This window comes from Branchiostoma floridae, chromosome 5 (genome assembly GCF_000003815.2).
Source record: "Branchiostoma floridae strain S238N-H82 chromosome 5, Bfl_VNyyK, whole genome shotgun sequence".
In the NCBI taxonomy this organism is placed as follows: Eukaryota; Metazoa; Chordata; class Leptocardii; order Amphioxiformes; family Branchiostomatidae; genus Branchiostoma; species Branchiostoma floridae.
Genome location: NC_049983.1, coordinates 28,672,839 through 28,696,460, shown reverse-complemented (window position 1 = coordinate 28,696,460; position 23,622 = coordinate 28,672,839). Strand labels below are relative to the sequence as shown.

Genomic DNA, 23,622 nt, shown 5'->3' with positions numbered 1-23,622 from the left:
TCGATCCCGAGTACGTACATGACTAGTTTGACCTCATTTCCCATATTAGTGACGCCTGTCCATATACATGTACTTGATCCATTAGCTTTCTTAGAGGCGTTTAGCATGTCCATGTTAGAAAAAAATTTATTCCAAACTCCAGTGTATGTCCGCTTCTGCTTAAATATAAAGCACGTTCTTGTTGATTTCATTGCTGGCTTGTGTGCCTTTCGCTTGTAATTGCTATTAAGCAAATCAATAAGGACGAGAGTCCTCCATTGAGTTAAATCTGACCTCGGCACAAACACAACTATTCCCATGATAACTGGTTCACTATTTCCTTTGTTGTCTATCCAGTAGGGTCACTTGTTGACATATCAATTTGGCTTTTTAAAATAGTACTGACGAGAATTTCTAATTTTAGTTGGCCGTAATGCTTACACAAAATATTTTGAACAGGACGGTTTTACAAACTGGGTCGGTAAGGTTTAATTAGTAGATCAGTAACTTCTTAAATCTCAACTGTTTGGTGGTACACAAAGGAAGAGCTGGAAGTGATACACAACGGACGACCATAAGTGCATGGTCATGAAATTCGGTGCTTTCACTTGTAAGTTAGATAATCAGTAACATAGCAGTCGCGCGCGAGGGGAGGGGTCCACACCTTTTGTTTTGACTGAACGATAGATAATGACTTTGCCCAAGGCTTTGTATAGCTTTAATAAAACGAATATTGTAAGAATTTCCACAAATATCTAGCCCATAAAAGGGAGAAGAGCGGTGTGGAATAAAAAAGGCAGCTTTTTTATTGAACGTGTGAAGTCAGAAAATAACACTCGCTTCTGGAGTGGACTGCCCTTTAAAGTTGTACATAAGTATTCGTCGGTCGGCTTGTTGCCAGGAGGCAAATGTTATAAAATAGGGGCTTTATACATCAACTTTAGCACACTTACCTTTACATAGCCTGCCAAATCACATTACTTCATATCTTATATAAGTGGAAATCACATTAGTTTCACATATAAAAAATGTGATATCCTGTCACATTTTTTCACATCTTGCAAGTTTGTGAACATCACATTAAATTCACATTTCTCAGCATGCCAGTTGTCTTCACATGTTTTCACATTTGGTAGCTGGCCGCATTTCACATAAGTTTAACATGAAGTCACGTTTCATAGAATGTGATTCAATTTAACATTATTTCACATTTTCATCAAGAGCCCTTTTCACATAAAAATCACATAAGTATAGCCGGTCGAGACGTGTATCGACAGTCACATTATTTCACATAATGGCTGCACAACCAATGTAACATTAGGTAACATATTTTTACATTTCAGAATGTGATTCTTTAAGACCGTTTTGGGGAAATGTGAAAAAATGTGATGTAAACTTATAACACTTTTTTCACATAAAGCTCAATTTCTGTGCCTCCCCTCAGAAATGTGACGTGAATGTTATTTTATGTGATTATATGTCAACTTATATGATAAAATGTGATGCTATTGAACCTCAAAATGTTTCACATAATATCACATCATATCACATTTTCATAGAATTTTCCAGAAAATTCACATAATTTTCACATTTATGCACCTTGTAGTGTAAAGTGCCTTGTAGTGCTGTTGACATACATACAGACCCACAGCATAGCCACTACACCATGGCAACTGAAAACATAAACCTTCTTGGCAAAGGTAATAAGTTGGGTACGGTACTTACGGCAGCGATATTTAGCACTAGTGGCCCGTCCAAAAACATTGATGTCAGTGGTTTCCCAGTCAATCACGTTGCCATGTTGACCACAGACGTCTGTCCCGATCTCAGCTGCAGTCAGCACGCGGTCCCAGAGGTTCACCTGTGACAGTTCTCCGCTGAACGCTTGATTCGGGTCGAACCCTCCCCCAACTGTGTCTTGCTCCTGTCCAAGGATCCATGTCCCACCACTGCGCACTTTTCCTCCTGCTTTCAGCCCCGTGCCTGAAGCCTGAAGAACGCCGTCAGTGTAGACCTGCCAGGCCCCACCGGTGCTGCGCCAGGTGACACATACTTCATGCCTCTCGCCGTCCCAAACAGGCAAGGCACCAAAGGCAATCCGCTTACCTCCAACCCAATACTGGAAAATATATTTCATGGGAATTAACTGTTATCTTTGAAAATACAGCATATGATGCTAGATAAGTGTTGACAAATAAAATATGAGTGGGGAGTTAGATAGCAGGGGTTTGTGATTGACTACTTACATGGAATTCGCTCCCTCCATTAGTAAAGACGAGTAGCTCATTGGCTTGTCCTTGTACAGCATAGCTGACCAGACCTGCTTTAGTCGTGGATCTCATGTCGGTGCGCATTTGCAGACATAAAGTAAAACTTCCCAAGTCCTGATCCAATGTTGTCCCCAGCTTGGCGTAGTTACTGGCGCTTCGTGGAGCCGGAAAGGTTATCTTTTGCAGATAACCTGCCGTAGTTGAAATAAAAACGATGCATCTTTGTTAAGAGTTTATTCAGTTCCATCAAATACTTTCCTCTGAATGTCAGGTTGCAGGAGTTCATAAAAGTAAGGGATCAGGTCTTGCCGTCTCTTTTATGAAACCGTTTGGAATAGGACGGGTATCATCCAGAAGCAGGAACAAGTTTGATTCCTGTGCAAGTACTTTGTCTGGGTTTTGTCAAGTATAGAGAAATGTCAGTGTGTGCAGTTTCTCATTGGAAAAAAGACGCCGGAAAATTTGACATGTTGTTATATAAATTCCCTTTGCTCATGAAATTAACCCGGGGACTTTGGTATCAATTTCAAGTCGTCAGGAAAAGGCCTATCACTCTGTGAGGTTAATTAATGTGATCAAAGTGAACTGTATCAAAAGATCAACACAGATAAATTAACACAAAATGACGTGTTTTCAAAGCCACAGCGTTCGCTGTCACTTTGCAATGCACGAGATACCTACAGAGTTGTAGTGGGCAAAACTGGCAGGTGTGAAAACGCATAAACATTATGCAGGTCTGAGGTCAGTTTTATTGAACAACAGACAGTTGCCACCTATGCAACAGCGTCAAATCCTGACGCAGCGCACGTCGTATCTAAGAGCATAAGGCGTTCTACAATCATCTGCGGTTTGACTGTACCTACACTCACCTGCCTTTCCATCATGCAGTGTTTCCTAACCTCCACCCACCTGCCTTCCCAGCATGCAGTGTTTCCTTGAATAAGCGTCACCCCGCTCCAAACCTTAAGTACCTTGCAATTGAATAAGTTTAACCCTCTCCAAACTTGTCTTGGCGTTCCTTAAAGTGCCTTGTAGTGCTGTTGACATACATACAGACCCACAGCATAGCCACTACACCATGGCAACCGAAAACATAAACCTTCTTGGCAAAGGTAATAAGTTGGGTACGGTACTTACTGCAGCGATATTTAGCACTAGTGGCCCGTCCAAAAACATTGATGGCAGTGGTTTCCCAGTCAATCACGTTGCCATGTTGACCACAGACGTCTGTCCCTATCTCAGCTGCAGTCAGCACGCGGTCCCAGAGGTTCACCTGTGACAGTTCTCCGCTGAACGCTTGATTCGGGTCGAACCCTCCCCCAACTGTGTCTTGATCCTGTCCAAGGATCCATGTCCCACCACTGCGCACTTTTCCTCCTACGTTCAGCCCCCAGCCGGAATCCTGAAGAACGCCGTCAGTGTAGACCTGCCAGGCTCCACCGGTGCTGCGCCAGGTGACACATACTTCATGCCTCTCGCCGTCCCAAACAGGCAAGGCACCAAAGGCAATCCGCTTACCTCCAACCCAATACTGGAAAATATATATAAATGTGAGAAAATATATTTCATGACCACTGGCTGTTATCTTTGAAATTACAGCATATGATGCTAGATTAGTGTTGACAAATACAATATGAGAGGGGAGTTAGATAGCAGGGGTTTGTGATTGACTACTTACATGGAATTCGCTCCCTCCATTAGTAAAAACGAGTAGCTCATTGGCTTGTCCTTGTCCTTGTACAGCATAGCTGACCAGACCTGCTTTAGTCGTGGATCTCATGTCGGTGCGCATTTGCAGACATAAAGTAAAACTTCCCAAGTCCTGATCCAATGTTGTCCCCAGCTTGGCGTAGTTACTGGCGCTTCGTGGAGCCGGAAATGTTATCTTTTGCACATAACCTGCCGTAGTTGACAGGACAAAAACGATATATATTTGTTAAGAGTTTATTTGGTTCCATCAAATCCTCGGGATGTCAGGTTGCAGGAGTTCATAACACTTTCATACGGCTTAGGTCTTGCCGACACAATCATAGATGTTATGAAATCCTTTCAAGTGAGACGGACATTATCTAGAAACCGAAATAAGTTGGATTCATATGTGCAAGTATAACAATACCAATACACTATAAGTTTTGTCAAGTCTTGTGAGGTCAGTGTGTGCGGTTTCTCATTCAAGGAAAGACGTCAGAAAATTTTACACGTTGTTATTGTAATTACATAATTTTTGGAAAAACCCGTTTCTCCACAAATTAACAACCAGGAACTTTAAAATCAATTTAAAGGTGAAGAAATAGACTATCACACTGTTGGGTTAACTAATGGGATCAAGGTGAACTTTAAAATAGACATGGCAAGCACAAACAACGGACCAAAAAACGCTAATGTTTCGTAAGCCACAGCGTCCGCTATCAGTTTGCAATGAACGGAATATCTGCATGGTTGTAGTGAGCACTACCGGCAGATGTGAAAAAGTTCCAACATTATACAGATCTGGGGTCTTTTTCTTGCACACAGACAGTTGTGTTATCGATGCTATTACTACAAGTATGTTCTGGAAGAGCTACGGTCAAGTACACAGACCACGTGCACGAGTGTAAATCCTTCCTGCCTTTTGATTTTATGTACTGGATTGTTGTTGTTTTTAAATGTATCGTCTAATTGTCTGTCCTTATGGGTATTGGTGCCTGACAATAAACTATTGAAAGTTGTTTACACCCATGCCACTGCGTCTACTCGGGACGCTGCGCACGCCGTATCTAAAAGAATAAGGCGTTCAAAATTGTTAGAATGACCTGCGGTTCGACTGTACCTCCTCCCACCCGCCTACCCATCATGCAGTGCTTCCTAACCTCCACTCATCTGCCTACCCATCATGCAGTGTTTCATAATCTCCACTTATCTGCCAACCCATCATGCAGTGTTTCCTTGAGATGTCGGTTTGGTTTTTTTCACGATTCGGGGCCGGTTTGACTGTCTCTGAGAAAAGCGCTAGCGCTTCTCAAAACATCGTTTTTCGGACAGTTCAATGTCTCCGATAGGAAAGGGTGCCTTGTCGCTGTCCGACAGACTCATTTGACATTTTCTGTAGAAATATTATTTTTGGTAAAAACCATAAAAAGATACAATTTTCACCCCAAAATTATTAATTTGGGGCCATTCTTTACAGCCGCTACACAGAAAAAAAGTTTTTCTGGGATAATGACTAATATCGCAATAAAGGTCAAGAATTTTTCTGTATACTGAGTAAAAAAGGAAGAAAAAGTTACAGGATACGTCTTCCGCGAGCTCCGATTCCGCTAAAACACCCATAACACACATAGAACGCACGATCTGGGTAATCAGGCGACGAAACGCTTTACCGCTACCGCGCACTGATGAATACCCGGGAAGTGTTCGCCGCACGATCAAATCTCCGACACCATAAAACGCTACGAAAAACGAGCATTTGGAGACGTATAAAAGTTTATACATTGCTAAAGCGATAGCCGGAAAATCTGGAGCCAAAACTATAGAGACAACCTCTGATTTGCGTCTTATTCTTAGGACTACGAAAGTCCGAACCGGAACCTTCAATAACGTCACCCCGCCCCAAACTTGGATTCTCTCAAATTCAGCCCCCATACAAGAATGGTCAGCGTCTATAGAAATCTGTGTTACACCCGGCTTTTTCATGCTATATTTGCAACATCATAGATTGCTTTGTAGTGCTGTTGACATACATACAGACCCACAGCATAGCCACTACACCATGGCAACTGAAAACATAACCAAGTAGAGTTCGGCGACCTCATACCTCCATGAAATATATAGAGCTTTTGAAAATTCCATGCAATTCTATACATTAACATAATTTATGCATGGTGTTGTTCATCATTGACTAACGTATACATGTCACAATAATAAAATCCCCATCATTAAACATAAAGTGGTTTTGCAATTTTGACATAAACCATGCAAATAAGTTCCTCATTACCATATTTAGTATCTGCTTATATTCCACCTGTCATAATCAACATGTGTTACATTTATTGCAGTCTAGTTATTGAAAACAATGGAATTATACAATTTCCTCATTAATTATGCAAATTAAGTCCTCATTTGCATAACATGTATATCATTATGAACATCTTTGCTTAAGGTATCTGCATGCCTAATATGATGCCAATCCATCAATCCTTTTTGCAGTTATCCTCTTTGGAATGTCTTGACAAAACGCCCCTGCAGTTCCGAAATTAACTGTTAGGGGGCTGAAACTTGCCCCACTTTTTTATGACACTAAAAGCTATCTACTACTCAAATGTCAAGATCATATCACAGCTGGTGTGTTATGTAGATACAGATACAGATATCACGTCCGGGACAAGAGATACATAGAAAAAACTGCTGTGATAGAATATTCTCATTAATTATGCAAATGTGCTCCTATTTTGCATAATTAGTATTTTATTTTGTACAACATTGTCTAAGGTACCTACATATCAAAAATCATAAAAATCCGTTGTTCCTTTCTTGAGTTATCGTCTTCAGAATCGTTTGACAAAAATGCCCCTGCTATACCAAAACTAGCCGCTAGGGGGCCCAAACTTATGTCACTTATTCCTGAGCACAAGAGCTATCTAATACTCAAAAATCAGAGCACGAGATAGCAAAACCGGAAGTTGCACTGCAGTACCGAGGGAAGCCGCTAGGGGGGCGAAAATCTAATCATTTTCAGCTTTCATCACACCCCACTAACACACCAAGTATGAAATCAATCCACCCAACCGTTCTTGAGTTATCTTGTTTACACACAGACACACACACACACAGATAAGGGATTACCTAACACATCCACATAATAGATATGTAATACATCCAATTACATACTAACGAAACATCCGCGTAACGCAAGGCGCACCATAAAACATCTAACAACACACACTGTGTCCCCAAACACACAAGTACATACATGCAATTTATTATCACAATCAAAATTGTCCGCCTCCCATGGGCCCAAAACAGATGTTCTAAAATGTTGGGCTGGGCAAACAGGGGCTCTAATGTGCCAACTGTTACAAATATTTCAAACAGTCCTAAGCATAAATAAAACTAGTTATCATATCAAAAAAAAATTGGGGTTCCCAAACAGCTGTCATAGAAATCACCTCACTATCTGCTCCGAGCTGAGCCCACTAACAAACACATAAAGCACAATGCCTGTTCCAATATATCTCAAATATGGGGGTGATTTCTGATATTATTACATCAATTTTAACGACAGAGACGGCGCCCAAAATCTCATCGATTCGAGCTTTCATCACACCCCACCTACACAACAAGAATGAAACCAATCCATCCAGCCGTTCTTGAGTAATCTTGTTCACAGACAGAGACACATAACAGAAAATATAACCTCCATGAAGGTAATAAGTTGACTACTGTACTTACCGCAGCGATATTCAGCAGTAGTGGCCAGTCCAAAAACCTCTATGCAAGTGGTTTCCCAGTCAATCGCGTTGCCATGGTGACCACAGGAGTCTGTCCCTATCTCAGCTGCAGTCAGCACGCGGTCCCAGAGGTTCACCTGTGACAGTTCTCCGCTGAAGGCTTGATTCGTGTCAAACCTTCCCCCAACTTTGTCTTGATCCTGTCCAAGGATCCATGTTCCACCACTACGCACTTTTCCTCCTACGTTCAGCCCCGAGCCGGACTTCTTTAGAGTGCCGTCAGTGAAGATCTGCCAGGCTCCATCGGTGCTGCGCCAGGTGACACATACTTCATGCCTCTCACCATCCCAAACAGGCAAGGCACCAAGGGCAGCTACTTTACCTTGTACGAACAACTGGAAAATATGTTTCAAAGGCATTGGCAGTTATCTTGCGGAAATTACACCATATATTGCTAAACTAGTATTTAGAAATAAAAGATAAGTGGTGACTTAGTTAACAGACGTTTGTGATTGACAACTTACTTGGCTTATGCCCCTTCCTGCATTGAAGATGAGTAGCTCATTGTGATGTTCTGGTACAGCATAGCTGACCATACCTACTTGACTGGTGGAGCTCATGTCGGTGCGCATGTGCAGACATAAAGTAAAACTGCTTAAGTCCTGATCCAATGTTGTCCCCAGTCTGGCGTAGTTACTGGCGCTTCGTGGAGCCGGAAAGGTTATCTTTTGCAGATGATCTGCCGTAATTGACAGGAAAAATGATACTTTTTAAAGAATTCTTTGTTAAGAGTTTATTCAGTTTCATCAAAAACTTTCCTTGGATGTCAGGTAACTCAGTTCAGTTCATCCTCGGAGATCTTTTGGAAATAACCTGCCTGACCTCCACCCACCCGCCTTCCCATCATGCAGTGTTTCCTAAACTCCACCCACCCGCCTTCCCATCATGCAGTGTTAACTAAAGTTTCCGGTTCTTCGGTTTTTTTACGATTCGGGCCCGATTTGACTGCCTCTGAGAAAAGCACTGGCGCTTCTCAAAACATCGTTTTTCGGACAATTTGATGTTTCCGATAGAAAAAAGTCCTTTGTCGCTGACCGACAGACTCATTTGACATTTTTTTGTAGAAATGTTATTTTTGGTAAAAACCATCGAAAATGCAAAAATATAAGCTTTTCATCCAAAAAGTGGTAATTTGGGGCCATTCTTTACAGGCCGCTACACGGTAAAAATGAGTTTTCCTGGGATAACGACTAATATGGCAATGAAGGTCAAGACTTCTTCTGTATACTCAGTAAAATGGAAAAAAAGTTATCCGATAGGTTTTCCGTGAGCTCCGATGGCGCTAAAACACCCATAACACACATAGAACGCACGATCTAGGTAATCAGGCGACGAAACGCTTTACCGCTATCGCGCGCACTAATACCAGGAAGTGTTCGCCGCACGATCAAATCTCCGATACCATAAAACGCTACGAACAACAAGCATTTGGAGATGTATAAAAGATTATACATTGCTAAAGCGATAGCCGGAAAATCTGGAGCCAAAACTATAGAGACAACCTCTGATTTGCGTCTTATTCTTAGGGGCTATTTAGATATCTGGTCACTTGAAATTCCGAACCGGAACCTTAACTCCACCCAATGCCGTCCCATCATGCACTAGTGGTTTCATGACCTCCACTCACCCCCTTCCCATCATGCACTGTTTCCTAAACTCCACCCACGGCCTGTTTTCAGTCAATTTCCACAAAGCCAAGTTAAAAGCACGTATCGCCGTTTGGCATGGAGCATAATCGGAAACACTATCATAATCATAGTTTCCCTAGGCTTGGCTGTTGAAAATTGTAAGCTGCATAAACAGTAATGTTGACTATGTTAGAAAGTATGAAATTATCATGTCAAAAAATCTTACCTTGAGCCGTCCCGCCCGCAGCGAGAGCGAGTAGAACCAGCAGCCCCACGGGTACGGCCACTCGTGGGCCCATCGTGTGTTCTCACCTGGAATAAAGTCAACAGGAGGGGGATTGAGCAACAGGCGATTGGGAAAATGTTCATATTCAGCAAAAGCAGCATGATTGACAGACAAATTAACCCTTAAGCTGCTGGATTTTCAGCTCAGTACACGCTTCCAGTGCTGCAGTTTCCAGAGAATCTCTCTTAGATTGTGAACCGCCTCAGAGCGCAATCCAAAAAGCGCGAGCCATAAAGCAAACGGTACAAAATAGAAAGCCAGATAACAACACCTAACAAAACGTTAAAAAAATATCCGAAGTGGAATATCTGCTTGGAGAGAAGTCGCTGTGCACCGCCATGTTGTCTTGGTCATTAGCAACTAGTAGTTTAAAAGGTTCAAACTTTGCATCAGTGCAGAAACATCTGCCTCGTCGTTTTTCAAACCAGCAGCCCTCAGGCGCCCGGCCCAAAATAGCTATATCGCACGCGCCCTGGCACGCGTACGCACGCGCACGAACAAGTAAACATGTCAGGACTCTACAGAATTCTGCCGACATAACATATCCCTGGGACACGTCAAATCCCTGTGATCCTAGAAATATGAAAACATAACATGCACCGTACGAAATGTCCCACCCTTTTTGGCTCCGACCTGTTTGAAAGAAAAGTCTTATGTCATGCCCCCGCTTTTAACCGCAAACATCAGGAGTCAATAAGCTTTCGCCGCCGGGCATGTTCTCAGCGACACGTCTCCTACTTCTACACGGCTGAACCATGCTTTACACTGTGGATGCAGGGAAGTTACTGACTGACAGTAGCACACAGAAGTTCCATTCCATTTTGTACAAAGTCTGAAAGGAATACTCTCCGGCGAGCCAAGCGATCCAAGTTGAGCAATCAAGGGGGAACCAAAATTACTTAAGTGACCAAATTAAATATTCTGCACGTGGTATGAGGTATTATTTAGAAGACAGAGAAACATACAGAACATAAAAAACAAAAACATTTTTTATCTATGACATTCGCTGCGCGACCTGTCAAATGTTTGTTCCTCAGAAGTCAAAGTAGTGGAAAGGGGTGTAAGACATTGCAATGGGCAAAAATGAAAATACAACTGCATTTGCGTAATACGTTTTCAAAGTCTACAAAACAAGCGAATTAACAAATAAATGCCAGTGAATAGAGCTCAAAGTTTTCTGCCTTTGAAAACTCCCGACAATACAGTACTGAACCTTGCCAAGAACGCGACATATAAAAACTGGAAGCCCATCTACAGTACCAGGGTACACCGCTAGGGGGCCATAATCTGATCATTTTTCTTGATTTTTCAACACCTATCAGGCCTATCAAAAGCCGTAAAGATTTATGCGGTATGCGGAAAATAGACAAAAACGCAAGCGCACCAACACCCTAAAACAAACTATTTGGTAACATGTTAGTTTGGTACGTACATGTGACAACACAAAGATAGCATAACAAAGTAATCACCCATTCCAGATTCAAAAAGACAAGCATGGACTAGATCTCAATACGTCAACGGCCAATTATTTTGAGAGGCAACATTTTCTTTGCTCTAATAGATACAGCAAGCCGCGACGCGCCTCAATCGTCCGTTTACCGTGTAGACCACCGTCTCGGCACGTCCTCTATGGGTTGGCGGAACAGCAAGCCGCGACGCGCCCCGCACAGCCGTCCGTTTACCGTGCAGACCACCATCTCGGCACGTCCTCTATGGGTTGGCGGAACAGCAAGCCGCGACGCGCCTCAACCGTCCGTTTACCGTGTAGACCACCGTCTCGGCACGTCTTCTATGGGTTGGCGGAACAGCAAGCCGCGACGCGCCCCATACAGCCGTCCGTCGACCGTGTAGACCAACGTCTCGGCACGTCTTCTATGGGTTGGCAGAACAGCAAGCCGCGACGCGCCCCACACAGCCGTCCGTCGACCGTGTAGACCACCGTCTCGGCACGTCCTCTATAGGTTGTCGGAACAGCAAGCCGCGACGCGCCCCGCACAGCCGTCCATCGACCGTGCAGACCACCATCTCGGCACGTCTTCTATGGCTTTGGGTTGGCGGAACAGCAAGCCGCGACGCGCCCCGCACAGACGTCCGTCGACCGTGTAGACCACCGTCTCGGCACGTCTTCTATGGCTTTGGGTTGGCGGAACAGCAAGCCGCGACGCGCCCCGCACAGACGTCCGTCGACCGTGTAGACCACCGTCTCGGCACGTCTTCTATGGCTTTGGGTTTGCGGAACAGCAAGCCGCGACGCGCCCCATACAGCCGTCCGTCGACCGTGTAGACCACCGTCTCGGCACGTCTTCTATGGCTTTTGGTTGGCGGAACAGCAAGCCGCGACGCGTCCCGCACAGACGTCCGTCGACCGTGTAGACCACCGTCTCGGCACGTCTTCTATGGCTTTGGATTGGTGGAACAGCAAGCCGCGACGCGCCCCACACAGCCGTCCGTTTACCGTGTAGACCACCGTCTCGGCACGTCTTCTATGGGTTGGCGGAACAGCAAGCCGCGACGTGCCCCACACAGCCGTCCGTCGACCGTGTAGACCACAGTCTCGGCACGTCCTCTATGGGTTGTCGGTACAGCAAGCCGCGACGCGCCCCGCACAGCCGTCCGTCGACCGTGTAGACCACCGTCTCGGCACGTCTTCTATGGCTTTGGGTTGGTGGAACAGCAAGCCGCGACGCGCCCCACACAGCCGTCCGTTTACCGTGTAGACCACCGTCTCGGCACGTCTTCTATGGGTTGGCGGAACAGCAAGCCGCGACGCGTCCCATACAGCCGTCCGTCGACCGTGTAGACCACCGTCTCGGCACGTCTTCTATGGGTTGGCGGAACAGCAAGCCGCGACGCGCCCCGCACAGCCGTCCGTCGACCGTGTAGACCACCGTCTCGGCACGTCCTCTATGGCTTTGAGTTGGCGGAACAGCAAGCCGCGACGCGTCCCGCACAGCCGTCCGTCGACCGTCTTCTCCCGGTCAGTACGTAAAGCTAAGGGAACAACTCACCATGGAGTCGGCTATGGTCAGCCGTCGAGATACGTTTTCTCCCGGTTGGGACGCAATGTGGCCACAGCCAATCGGTGGATGTTACGTCATTCTGTAGTGCCAGACCATCTTTGATCGCGTTTTCAATAAACAAAAAATGCAGAGATTAGAGCCGGACACAGACGTCGTCTATGGGAAATTCGTCGAGGCTCGATCTGTTCGTTGACAGCAGAACGCGATGAACCCACGGTCTAGCGTCTAGCGCTGCTTCGCTTATCAAAATTTAACGTGCTTCACGAGAAAAACGCGGCGTCTCTACATGCATCGTATGTTGCGCCATATAGGGCTACGCAGTCCAGACAGACAACAGGCTTGGACACACTTCAATCTGAGATAAAATTTTGCTCAAACATTGTATATTCACTGGATCAAGGATGTAAAACCAAATGAAAAAAAATCTTGATAGAAAAGAGGATGGTGTGGTACCCTAGTACGGTACATCTAAACCACGAAAGAAGCAGAAGTAGGTATGAGCACGATGAAATCAAAATCCACATGTAAGAACATATTGAAAATAACCACGAAAAAACAGTGTCGATAGAAAACATAAGACGTCGCGGCACACTGTCCTTACTCACAGTTGTCAGTTGCTTGACTTTCCTGACGAGGGTCGGGTACAGACAGTGCTGGCAACGGTGCGACGGGCGCTTCTCGGACGAGTGTCGGTCCTCCCGACTGAGTCGTGCGCAGGTCCGGCGGCGGTTGATGAAGACTTCGGTGCAGGGACGTCTCTGAGCTGGATCCGCTCCGTGGTCTGCCGCAAGCCGCAGATCTGGGCGCCTTTTCTAGCCTGGCTGCCTGACTCCTCCCCCGCAAAACGATAAATCACACCAACTAAAGATGACAGATCCGAGTGACATCATTGTCCCCTCTAGCAGCTGTGCAGTAGGCGTCTGCTAGCCTCTATCAGGCTCTCACGAAGGTCGGAAGAAGCAGAAACTGGCCACAATAAGGGGTGCTGCTTCGCAGGAGGAATCAGCTGACCGTAGAAGGTCCAACTGGCCAGTAGAGCACCTCTAGTCGGCCCACTTTCCCTACTTGTTAATTTCCGCAATGTTCTGCGTCTAAAGGATATTGTAGATACTCTTCCTGTGCTCCACTACACTGCCCTGCCCGTTTCTAAACATTGACATGGATTTTTATTTTGCCACGGTATGTGTGATACGGTATGTATGATACTTGTTGATCTACAATGTAATAATACACCTGTCCCTAAATCCATTCTAGAAATCAACCTTTTACACAAGGCCACAGCAAGTAAATTCTATGGATAACATCCTCTGGGATGATGGGAAGGGTAGGGACAGCAGGGATGATGGGAAGGGTACGAGACAGCAGGGATGATAGAAAGGGTAGGGACAGCAGGGATGATGGGAAGGGTAGAGACAGCAGGGATGATGGGAAGGGTAGGGACAGCAGGGATGATGGGAAGGGTAGGGACAGCAGGGATGATGGGAAGGGTAGGGACAGCAGGGATGATGGGAAGGGTAGGGGCATTAGGGATGATGGGAAGGATAGGGACAGCAGGGATGATGGGAAGGATAGGGGCAGCAGGGATGATGGGAACATTTTTTTGTTATTTTTTTTGCACCCTCTTATCAGTTTTTGGGTTCCCAGAGGATGTTATCTATCTATATAATCAAATCCACCTGGCCTTAGTTACTGAAGCTCATACAAGTAGTATTTAAGGTGGAGGCCCTGATGTGGTTCTTTAATTCTTGAATGTTTCTAAACGGCGTGTTTAAAAGAGGCATTTTCTCCATCCGTTGCTTCAGAATCTTTTTATCAGATATCCGAAATATACAAAATTCCCTATCATCATCCTCGATCCGTAGCTAGACGCACTTTTCCACTAGCCAACCGAGAGGGTTCGCGCAGAGGTCATTATCCAAACGAAAAGCTCAGAAGCCAGGTGCACAGAACAAGTCTCCATTCATCAACAGGGGAGTCAAAGGTCACATGTGAGACCCGCGGGGTGGCCAGGATGAGAGGGACGTTTGTGTGTGATAATGGTGCTATTGTTGTGAGCAAGCTTAGCCTAATCTTTATTAGAATCATCCAAGCGAAGATTGGTAAAAAAATTGGTTTCTTTTGTCGAAAATGTTACACATTGTCCAGTTATTGTTCTGAAGGAAAACAAGAACTAAAGAGACACATTTTCTCTTTCATCAAATGTGATTTTGTAGCAAAAAATTCCCACATTAATTGGTGATACATCACAAAAGCATTCATACATGATTATAGAACCAATACAAACACAGTAGCATAACATAAGATAGTAAAGTATAGTATAGCATTGTTCCAGTAAAGAAACTAGGCTCATTAAATGAATTCTTACATGGATGTTTTTAACTGAATATTCCATTTGATGACAAATGATGATGATGACATTACCATCTGAGATGTTTCCCCTTTACACTAAAAGAGCCATGTCATCTTTTACCGATTGGCCTGGTGATAGAATCTCGCATTGGGATTGATTGATTTGTGTGATCTGCTGTACTCCTGTTACAGAGGTTAAAAGACTTTGGCGGCGAGAAGGCAAAGTCAGGTTTAAAGACAGCTAGAATCTAAAGTTGGGCCTTGTGTTAACAGTTTAGCCCAGTGTTTTTTGCGGTAATCGTAACACAAGAGGCTCTTTTAAAGAATGCCAATCATCCATAACCATGACCTAACCCCGATGCACGCCAAGAAGGAATATCCCTAGCATGTCATGTGTATTTGTGATGGATCTTTGTTTCCTTTTGTCACCAAAGAGTTATACATATAAACATATAAACATACATACATACATACAAACATAATGGATTCAAATGTACCAACAGTGTAGCACCAAGCAGTGAAGCAATAATGAACTAATCACCTTAATCATGGGAACGTGTGTGATATAAGCCTAAATCGAAATAAAAGCAGAAATAATATCTCAACCAATATATAGATAGTAAATCATCAAAATAAATTTTGTTTCCAGGTTATACCCCTATAACTATGATGATATTATTGTATTGTAATGTACTTCGAGAAAATCACCAAAAACAACAGGTGAACTTGGAGACATGGACGATGAAGAGATCATGACGATAGATATTGACTTTGATGCGATGCTATAGAAAAAGTAAATGCTTTATATACAAATTCTCCTAACCATCCTGCCATAGTAACCCAACGTCCATTCATCGACTCTTAAGGATCGTATTAACGATCGTGACTTCTCGTATAGTGTCTGGCAAGAAATTTGTAGATATCATACGATCTTTGTTTCATTGTGGGGATCTGGTTCGCCTGCTTCGTATCGTTGGTATAGCACACACGCGCGCACGCACAACACACACACACACATACACACGCACGCACAACACACATACAAACGCACACACACACACACACACACGCGCGCGCGCACATACACATACACACACACACATGTGGCCAACTACAGACCAGTCTCCCTATTATCATTAGTTAGTAAAGTCATGGAACGCTGCCTGTATGATACTGTGTTTCCTGTACTACGAGGGTCTATTTGCGATTTCCAACCCGGGTTTACTCCTGGCCGATCCACTACAACCCAACTTTTGGAGACTTACCACCAAGTAGGGTCCATACTCGACAGAGGGGGACAGGTCGATATGTTATTCCTTGACTTTGCCAAGGCATTTGACTCTGTCTCCCACACTCTTCTGGTACATAAAATGCAAATGTTTGGTTTCAGTGGTAATCTCCTAGCATGGTTTGATTCATATCTCACAAATCGTCGTCAGCGGGTTGTAGTGGAAGGTTTCCACTCTGAGTGGCTGCCTGTAACGTCAGGAGTTCCCCAGGGCTCTATCCTTGGACCCTTGCTTTTCTTGTTGTATATTAATGACTTACCTTGTACAGTTGAACACTCGTCCGTTGCTCTATTTGAAGATGACTCCAAATGCTTTAAGGAGGTCTGCAACTCAAACGACTGTTCTAAGTTACAAGATGACATTACTGCTATGTACAAATGGAGTCTTACATGGAAGATGTCATTTCATCCTTCCAAATGCAAACTGTTACGTCTTACCCGTTCTAAGAAGCCAATCCTGTACACATATCATATATCTGACTCTGTTGTAGCCTCTGTTACAAGTATGGACGACCTAGTGGTTATTGTGCGGCCAGATCTGCTGTGGGACAACCACGTTGTTAAAATGGTAGCTAAGGCGAACTCCGTCCTGGGTTTCATCAAACGCACAATTGGTTTTAACGCTAACACTGATGTCCGTAAGGCACTGTACACCACATTGGTCAGAAGCATCCTAGAATACTGTTCTCCATTGTGGTCTCCCCAGTCTAGGAAATTCATGTCCTTAGTAGAGAGGGAGTGCAGCGCCGAGCCACTAAATTCATTTTAAGCCCCCAGTCTACCGATTTAACCTACAAAGAAAGACTGACAGCACTACAACTGCTACCACTCACGTACAGGCGGGAGGTGTGTGACATTTTGCTTTTTGTCAAATCGAGGTCAACTGTGGAGAGATATGTATCATTTCCCACAAGGCCGACTAGAAGTGTTAGATCCTTCATGCTTACTCCTATTAGATCTGAGACCTCAGCGTTCCATCACTCCTACATTCCTAGACTGGTAACAATCTGGAACCTGTTGGCTCCTGGCCTCCGTTGTATCGGACAGCTAGCAGCCAATCAGTCTGATGCGTTAGCATTCAAGCACAAGTTGGTAAAGTCTGCCTATGACAGACTCAGTTTACAATACAGTCTTGACCAACCTTGCACTTGGTCCACTTCTTGTGGGTGTGGCTCATGTGTGGCTTTGAGGCCGCGCTAGGCAATAGTTTTATAAATAGTGCTACCCAGATTATGCTTTCCATATATATATGACCTGTATTGTATGTATTGATGTTGTTGCTTGTATGTTATTGTTTTGTATGTACTGGTGTTATTCTTATGTGAGGGAGGGCAACTTGTAAGGGTTGTTCGAACCTGTTTTGCCCTCCCAATCACTGTGTGATGAATTCAAATAAATAAATAAATAAACACAATCACGCATACACAGGAACGTTTATGTGTGTTTATGAGTGTGTGTGCGTGTTTGGTGTTTGAGCGTGTCTCAAACAAGACGATCTGTGCAAAGAGCAAAGTTTGGAAGATGGTTCTGTCCGTGTGATTCATTCATGTAATTAACAATCGGCACGATTCATTGGAACTAAGGTGGGTATACCTCTTAAATGTGCTGGTGTGACATCCTGTCGCGGTGGCTCGAGGAAACGCCAGAGGGAGCTTGTTTTTGATTGACAGAACGCTCTCCTAGACAAAGACGTTCGGCCTGCCGCGGTCGTGCCTGTCAACGCGCGTCATGATTATCTACAGCATTTCATCATCAAAGACAACGCGCCCCGACGCGATCGTGGGAACTCTGGTGACTGGCACGTGCGCGTTGGTGTTAACAACGGCAAAGTTTCGGGAAGCGATCTCATTCGCAATGACTGGCACGAAAGCATTTAATTTAGAAAACGGCTGGACCTGGCCTTGTGTTACTGAAGATTCCATTCAAATAATTCAAAACTGTCCCTTTTAAACTTCGTTAAGTGATTACACAGTTCAGAATTAGGTGTCATTCTATGGTGAAGTCTCTTCGCTCATAACCTCAATCAGTAAACATGACTGAAGACGCAGCCCAACTGTCTTCAAGATGAATATAGACATGAATAAATCTTGGCGCATTTAACCTGCCATGACGCTTTTGGGACTTAAATTCGCTTTTTAATGGGTCGGATGGGTGTTACCAAGATGGATAATTGGTCCCTTCTTCAGGGTCAAGTGTCACGCATTAGTCAATCCTTGTTTGTTTGTTTGTTTATTATTCCTTGTTGTGGCTCGGGAACAATGGGACGCCTCATGGAACATAAACAACAAGTGCTGATGTGCGGGAATGCGAGATCTGTAATAAAAGTTTCAAGCCGTTCATTTCATTAACAGTTCAAACCTTGGTTCAAATGCCGATTCTTTAGTTACTTAGCTCTTGAAGCAAGGGGGACTTGAGGTATTAAAAATTTACCTCATAAGAAAGAAGGAATTGTCAGAGTCGCACAAGAAACCCTGACTTGTTGCTCTAGGTGTCGTCTTTTGATACCAGGTATAGAAGTATGCAAAAAAGCACACTCCTTCATTGAATCCGGGGTAATGAAGAACTTAAATTGGGTAGCAAAAGATTGGGTCCTTCTTCTTAACGGTGGTTTGTGTTAAAGCGTCGTTCTCAGGACCATCTTCATCTTAGATGACTATTCTAACCTGGGAACGTAATTCTAAGGGACATATTTCTAAGCCACAAAGAATGGACCCTTCCAGCCGAACGCCATATCAAACAAATAGAATCCTCTATTCTATTTCGAATACTCGGTCAAAAACAGTCCTAGTGGCACAGGAATGGCCAAAGAAAAATGCTATGCCTTTTTTATTGAAGACTACACCGGCTGAGTATAGTTGTTTTGGGAAGGGTAGGCGCTACATAGCATTAATTTGTTCCTGGGCAGGATGTACATGTAAAGCAGTATGCGCAGAAGAGACGGGACTCTGCACTAGCGGACTTTGTATAAGGGTCTTATATTTGGCATGTGGTACAAGCTTCCTCTCCGTGAGTGACCGAATCGTTTTCTTCTTAATTTGGTTTTTCTCCTTAGCATGTATGCAAGTGTCATGCATGCAACAAACACAGTAGAAAGCCTGCCATATATATACGTACCCAGCTTTACACCTGCATCGACCGCATGTCAGAAACCGGGCACTCTTGCCCACCAACAAGGTAATATTATGGAGCACTTCCCGCTTCCGGTTTGACTGAAATTATATCGCCCTTACCGCAACTCTATACGCCACCTCCTCAAACGACTGTACCCAGTGGATGTAGCCTTTAACAAAGAATGCATAGCATTCCCGGGTACATGCAGACCCGAGTGTTCCACAGGCCACAGGTATATACAGGCCCGAATGTTCCACAGGACCCCGGGTACATACAGGCCCAAATGTTCCACAGAACCCCGTGTACATACAGGCCCGAATGTTCAACAGGACCCCGGGTACACACAGGCCCGAATGTTCCACAGGCCACAGGTACATGCAGGCCCGAATGTTCCACAGTACCCCAGGTACATGCAGGCCCGAATGTTCCACAGTACCCCAGGTACATGCAGGCCCGAGTGTTCCACAGTACCCCAGGTACATGCAGGCCCGAGTGTTCCACAGTACCCCAGGTACATGCAGGCCCGAATGTTCCTCAGTACCCGAGGTACATGCAGGCCCGAATGTTCCACAGTACCCGGATACATGCAGGCCCGAGTGTTCTATACGAATGCTTGGTAATCGGAAACCAGGTGTGCTTAACAAGAAGGGAGTTAAGATGGTGCTCGTGTGTGATAATGCCGCTATCGTTGTGAAAAGGATCGTTTTTGATATCATTATGAGAATCAACAAAGCATGTGAGAACATTGGAAACCTGGATTTCTTTACATGAAAACATTGGAGATCATTTTTTCCTTGTATCACAAACCAAAAAGCACTAAAGATACGCGATGCTTCTTAAAACAAAAATGATTTTGCAAAAACTGGCTCGACATTACTTGATTAAAGATTATAGAACCGATACAAATTAGTATAGTACAATATATTATAATGATATTATGGTAAGGTATAGTATAGAATTTTATAGTATAGGTAATATTTTCCAACAGTATAGTTGACGCATCGAATTTTCGTTGTGGAAACCTCACAAACCACAAATTGTTGCTTAACAACTTTCTATCTTTGCTATCTTAACAGCAAAAAACGGAGATCTTCAGAATATTTCATCCGAGATGACCACCTCATATGTACAAACAGCCGCGAAATCTACATCTTTTGAGCGATTTGGGTTGCAATGAAGCTATTCGAGAGTGACTCAAATTCATGTGATCTGTTTTAGCCAGCAAGGAAGGCAACGTTGGGCTTTGTGATAAGCCTAGTGTTTGTTTTGAGATAATCTGAACATAGGCGACACTTTCAAAGACTGTCAATCACCCAATACAGAAACTAATCTAAGCATGGAAGGGTCAGCTTGATTAAGCCGGCTTGGGTGTTCCAACAAAAGTTCATCCTTGGCTCAACAACACTTGAAGTTACTCCCTGAGAAAAAACTATCTGCTCAGAAATCAGCTCCCGCCCTATCTAAGAGAGATAGTCTGTGACATTTGTGAAATACGATTTAAGTTTATTTTTCGTCTGGAACTTGGCACATTTATCACCTGCCTTCGGCGTTGGCGCGTTTGAAGAATGAACTCGCCGGATGGGTGTAACCGAGATGGATAATTGCTCATTTCAAGCTTTAGGTGTTCCCCTTAGCAAAATGTCACGCAGTACACACTTTTTGACCCTTGTTTAATCCTTCAGAGATCTTTGTCACTAGACACGACGATTTTACTATAATTGGTCACACCGAGTATTTACTTGTTTTATGCGTTTTTAATTGGGCAACACGAGGCCAAGTCAACTCAATTGCATGGATTTCATCCAATTTTAGTTGAATGTCAAGGACTGACAGCGCTGCCAATTGTATCCATGCTTTATCAAGGAAAGTCTTTTCTCAAACTACGGATATTCTTGAGCTTCGACGTCGGACTTACGACGGATCATAAGCAGCCTGTGACAGAACCAGCCGCCCGTATGGGTCTAAGACAGCCTTTCCGTAACAAAATAGGTGAATTTGGTACGACACCTGCACGGCGTGCTTGCAACCGTAAGACAGTTTTACGACAAATGTCATCAGGCTGTGAGTTTTATCGTACCATCCAACTTCTATCGGGCTCCTTGCATTCTGTGCCCTGAAAATCGGTGCAGCGAGGGCAAGGAGCCCCGGCGGAAATCGGGTGGCACCAAGGTTAATCCTACACTACCTTATAAAGATGAGACTTGAATAGATGTTAACGCCTTTTGTAAACGAGTCAGGCGTTGCCCTTTTAATACCACGCATTGAAGAATACAAAAATACACTCCTTTATTGAGTCCGGGGTAATGAAGGTTAAAACTGGGTAGCAAAAGTTTGCCTCCTTCATCTTAACGTTGGTTTGTGTTGAAACATCGAGTTCAGGGCAAATCTAACGTAATTCTTAGGGTCATATTTCTAAGCCACAAAGAATGACAGTGACGACAACCAAGGACCCCAGGTAATTGCAGGCCCGAGCGTTCTATACGAATGCTCGGTGAGCTGAAAACCAGGTGTGCTGAACAAGAACGGAGTTAAGATGGTGCTCGTGTGTGATAATGTCGCTATTGTTGTGAAAGATTCGCTTTTAGAACCATAACGAGAATCAACCAAGCATGTGAGATCTTTTTTAACGTGGATTTCTTCAGTTGAAAACATTCAAGGTCATGTTATTACAAGTCTCACAAACCAACAGCACTAAAGAGACGCGATGCTTCTTTAAACAAATGTGATCTGGGAGAAAACTGACTCGACATTACTTGATTTACAATTATAGAACCGATATAGATTAGCATTGAGAAACGGCACTGCACTTACTGTGCCAGCTGCCAGGACACAGAGACTGAGAAGGTCATTTCTACACCAGGCCATCCGCTTGTATAACGAATCATCTTAATGTTACTTAGTGTGTATGGCGTTCCTGTCCTTACTTTCGGTGATCTCTGTAAGGCATTACGTACAACTTTGTTTTAGGTGTTTCTGCGTTATGTATTGTAATTGTTTATTAATGTTTGTACATATATTTCTGTATTCACAAGTTGTAAAATCATTGATATTTAGTTTGTTTCTATACTGACTGCGATGCTGATTGTTTTTCTGAATAAACGAATAAACGAAACGAAAAGTATAGTACCATTAGTATTATTATGATAGTATGGTATAGTACAGTACAGTATAGTATACTATAGTATATTTTTGTATATGTAATAGCTAACACAATAGTTGACGCATCAAATTTTAACAACATGTCACAAACCATGAGATATATTTTTAGTTTCCTGGCCGGGCCCGCGTTGGGAATTGGGACCTAGGCCTAAGCATGGAATGGTCAGCATGATTAGCCCGGCCTGCGTGTTCCAACAAAAGTTTAATCCTTGCCTCAACAAAAACGTTACTCCCTGAGGAAAACAATATTTTCTAAAATCAGGTCCCAGCCCCCGCCTACTAACCAAGAGGGAAATTTTCTGACTTTCGTACATTTATGATTGAAGTTTATGTTTTCGTTTAGCCACCGATGGACCACAGCGACACACAGAAACGCACAGACGCAGACACGGACACACACATGCACACACATGCACACACACACACAAACACATGCACATGCACACACATGCACAGACATGCACAGACACTTACACATACACACAGTCACACAGACATACATGCATGCACACAAACACACATGCACACACACACACATGAACACACGCATACACACTCACACATAATCACACACACACAGATACACACAGACACACGCGCGCGAACGGATATAATGGACACATATATAGCAAAACTTCAGATGCGTTTGATTTTATGCGACTAACAAACACGAATTCAGAGAAGACTTATTCACCTCAACCATTTAAACCGAAAGCCGAACTCAAATCTGGACAAATGTAGTTTTCAACTTAAAACCCACCCTATCACCTAACCAAGCCTTCTAGCCATTCCCCGGGGTTCCAGACGGGGAGTCCTCGGCAGGGTGAGCTTCTATCCCCGCCGGCCAGCTAAGCTCATCCCGGTGATTTCGCCTGACTGATTCCAACTAAGAGGGCCTTCGGCGTGGAGGCGGGGCTGGGGCAGAATTTCCTCGGGGTATGTTACAGTTCGTGCCGAAGAGCTGGCTCTTGTGGGCCCTGAAGTTAATCCGGAGATTAGGTTGGCCGGATAAACTCCTTGGCCAGTTTTATGATACTTCATTATGC

General features: G+C 44.1%; 2 protein-coding genes across 2 annotated transcripts in view; one reads left to right on the top strand and one right to left on the bottom strand.

The window, feature by feature from the left end:
* Positions 1–9,671, bottom strand: part of LOC118416888 (uromodulin-like) — a 59,376-nt gene extending 49,705 nt beyond the window's left edge. The window contains exon 1 of the mRNA XM_035822168.1: positions 9,590–9,671. Coding sequence (XP_035678061.1) covers positions 9,590–9,662 — 73 coding nt within the window. The 5' untranslated portion in view covers positions 9,663–9,671. The remainder of the gene's footprint in view (positions 1–9,589) is intronic.
* The window catches only part of LOC118416885 (creatine kinase, flagellar-like), a 778,750-nt gene that overhangs the window by 368,023 nt on the left and 387,105 nt on the right, over positions 1–23,622 (top strand).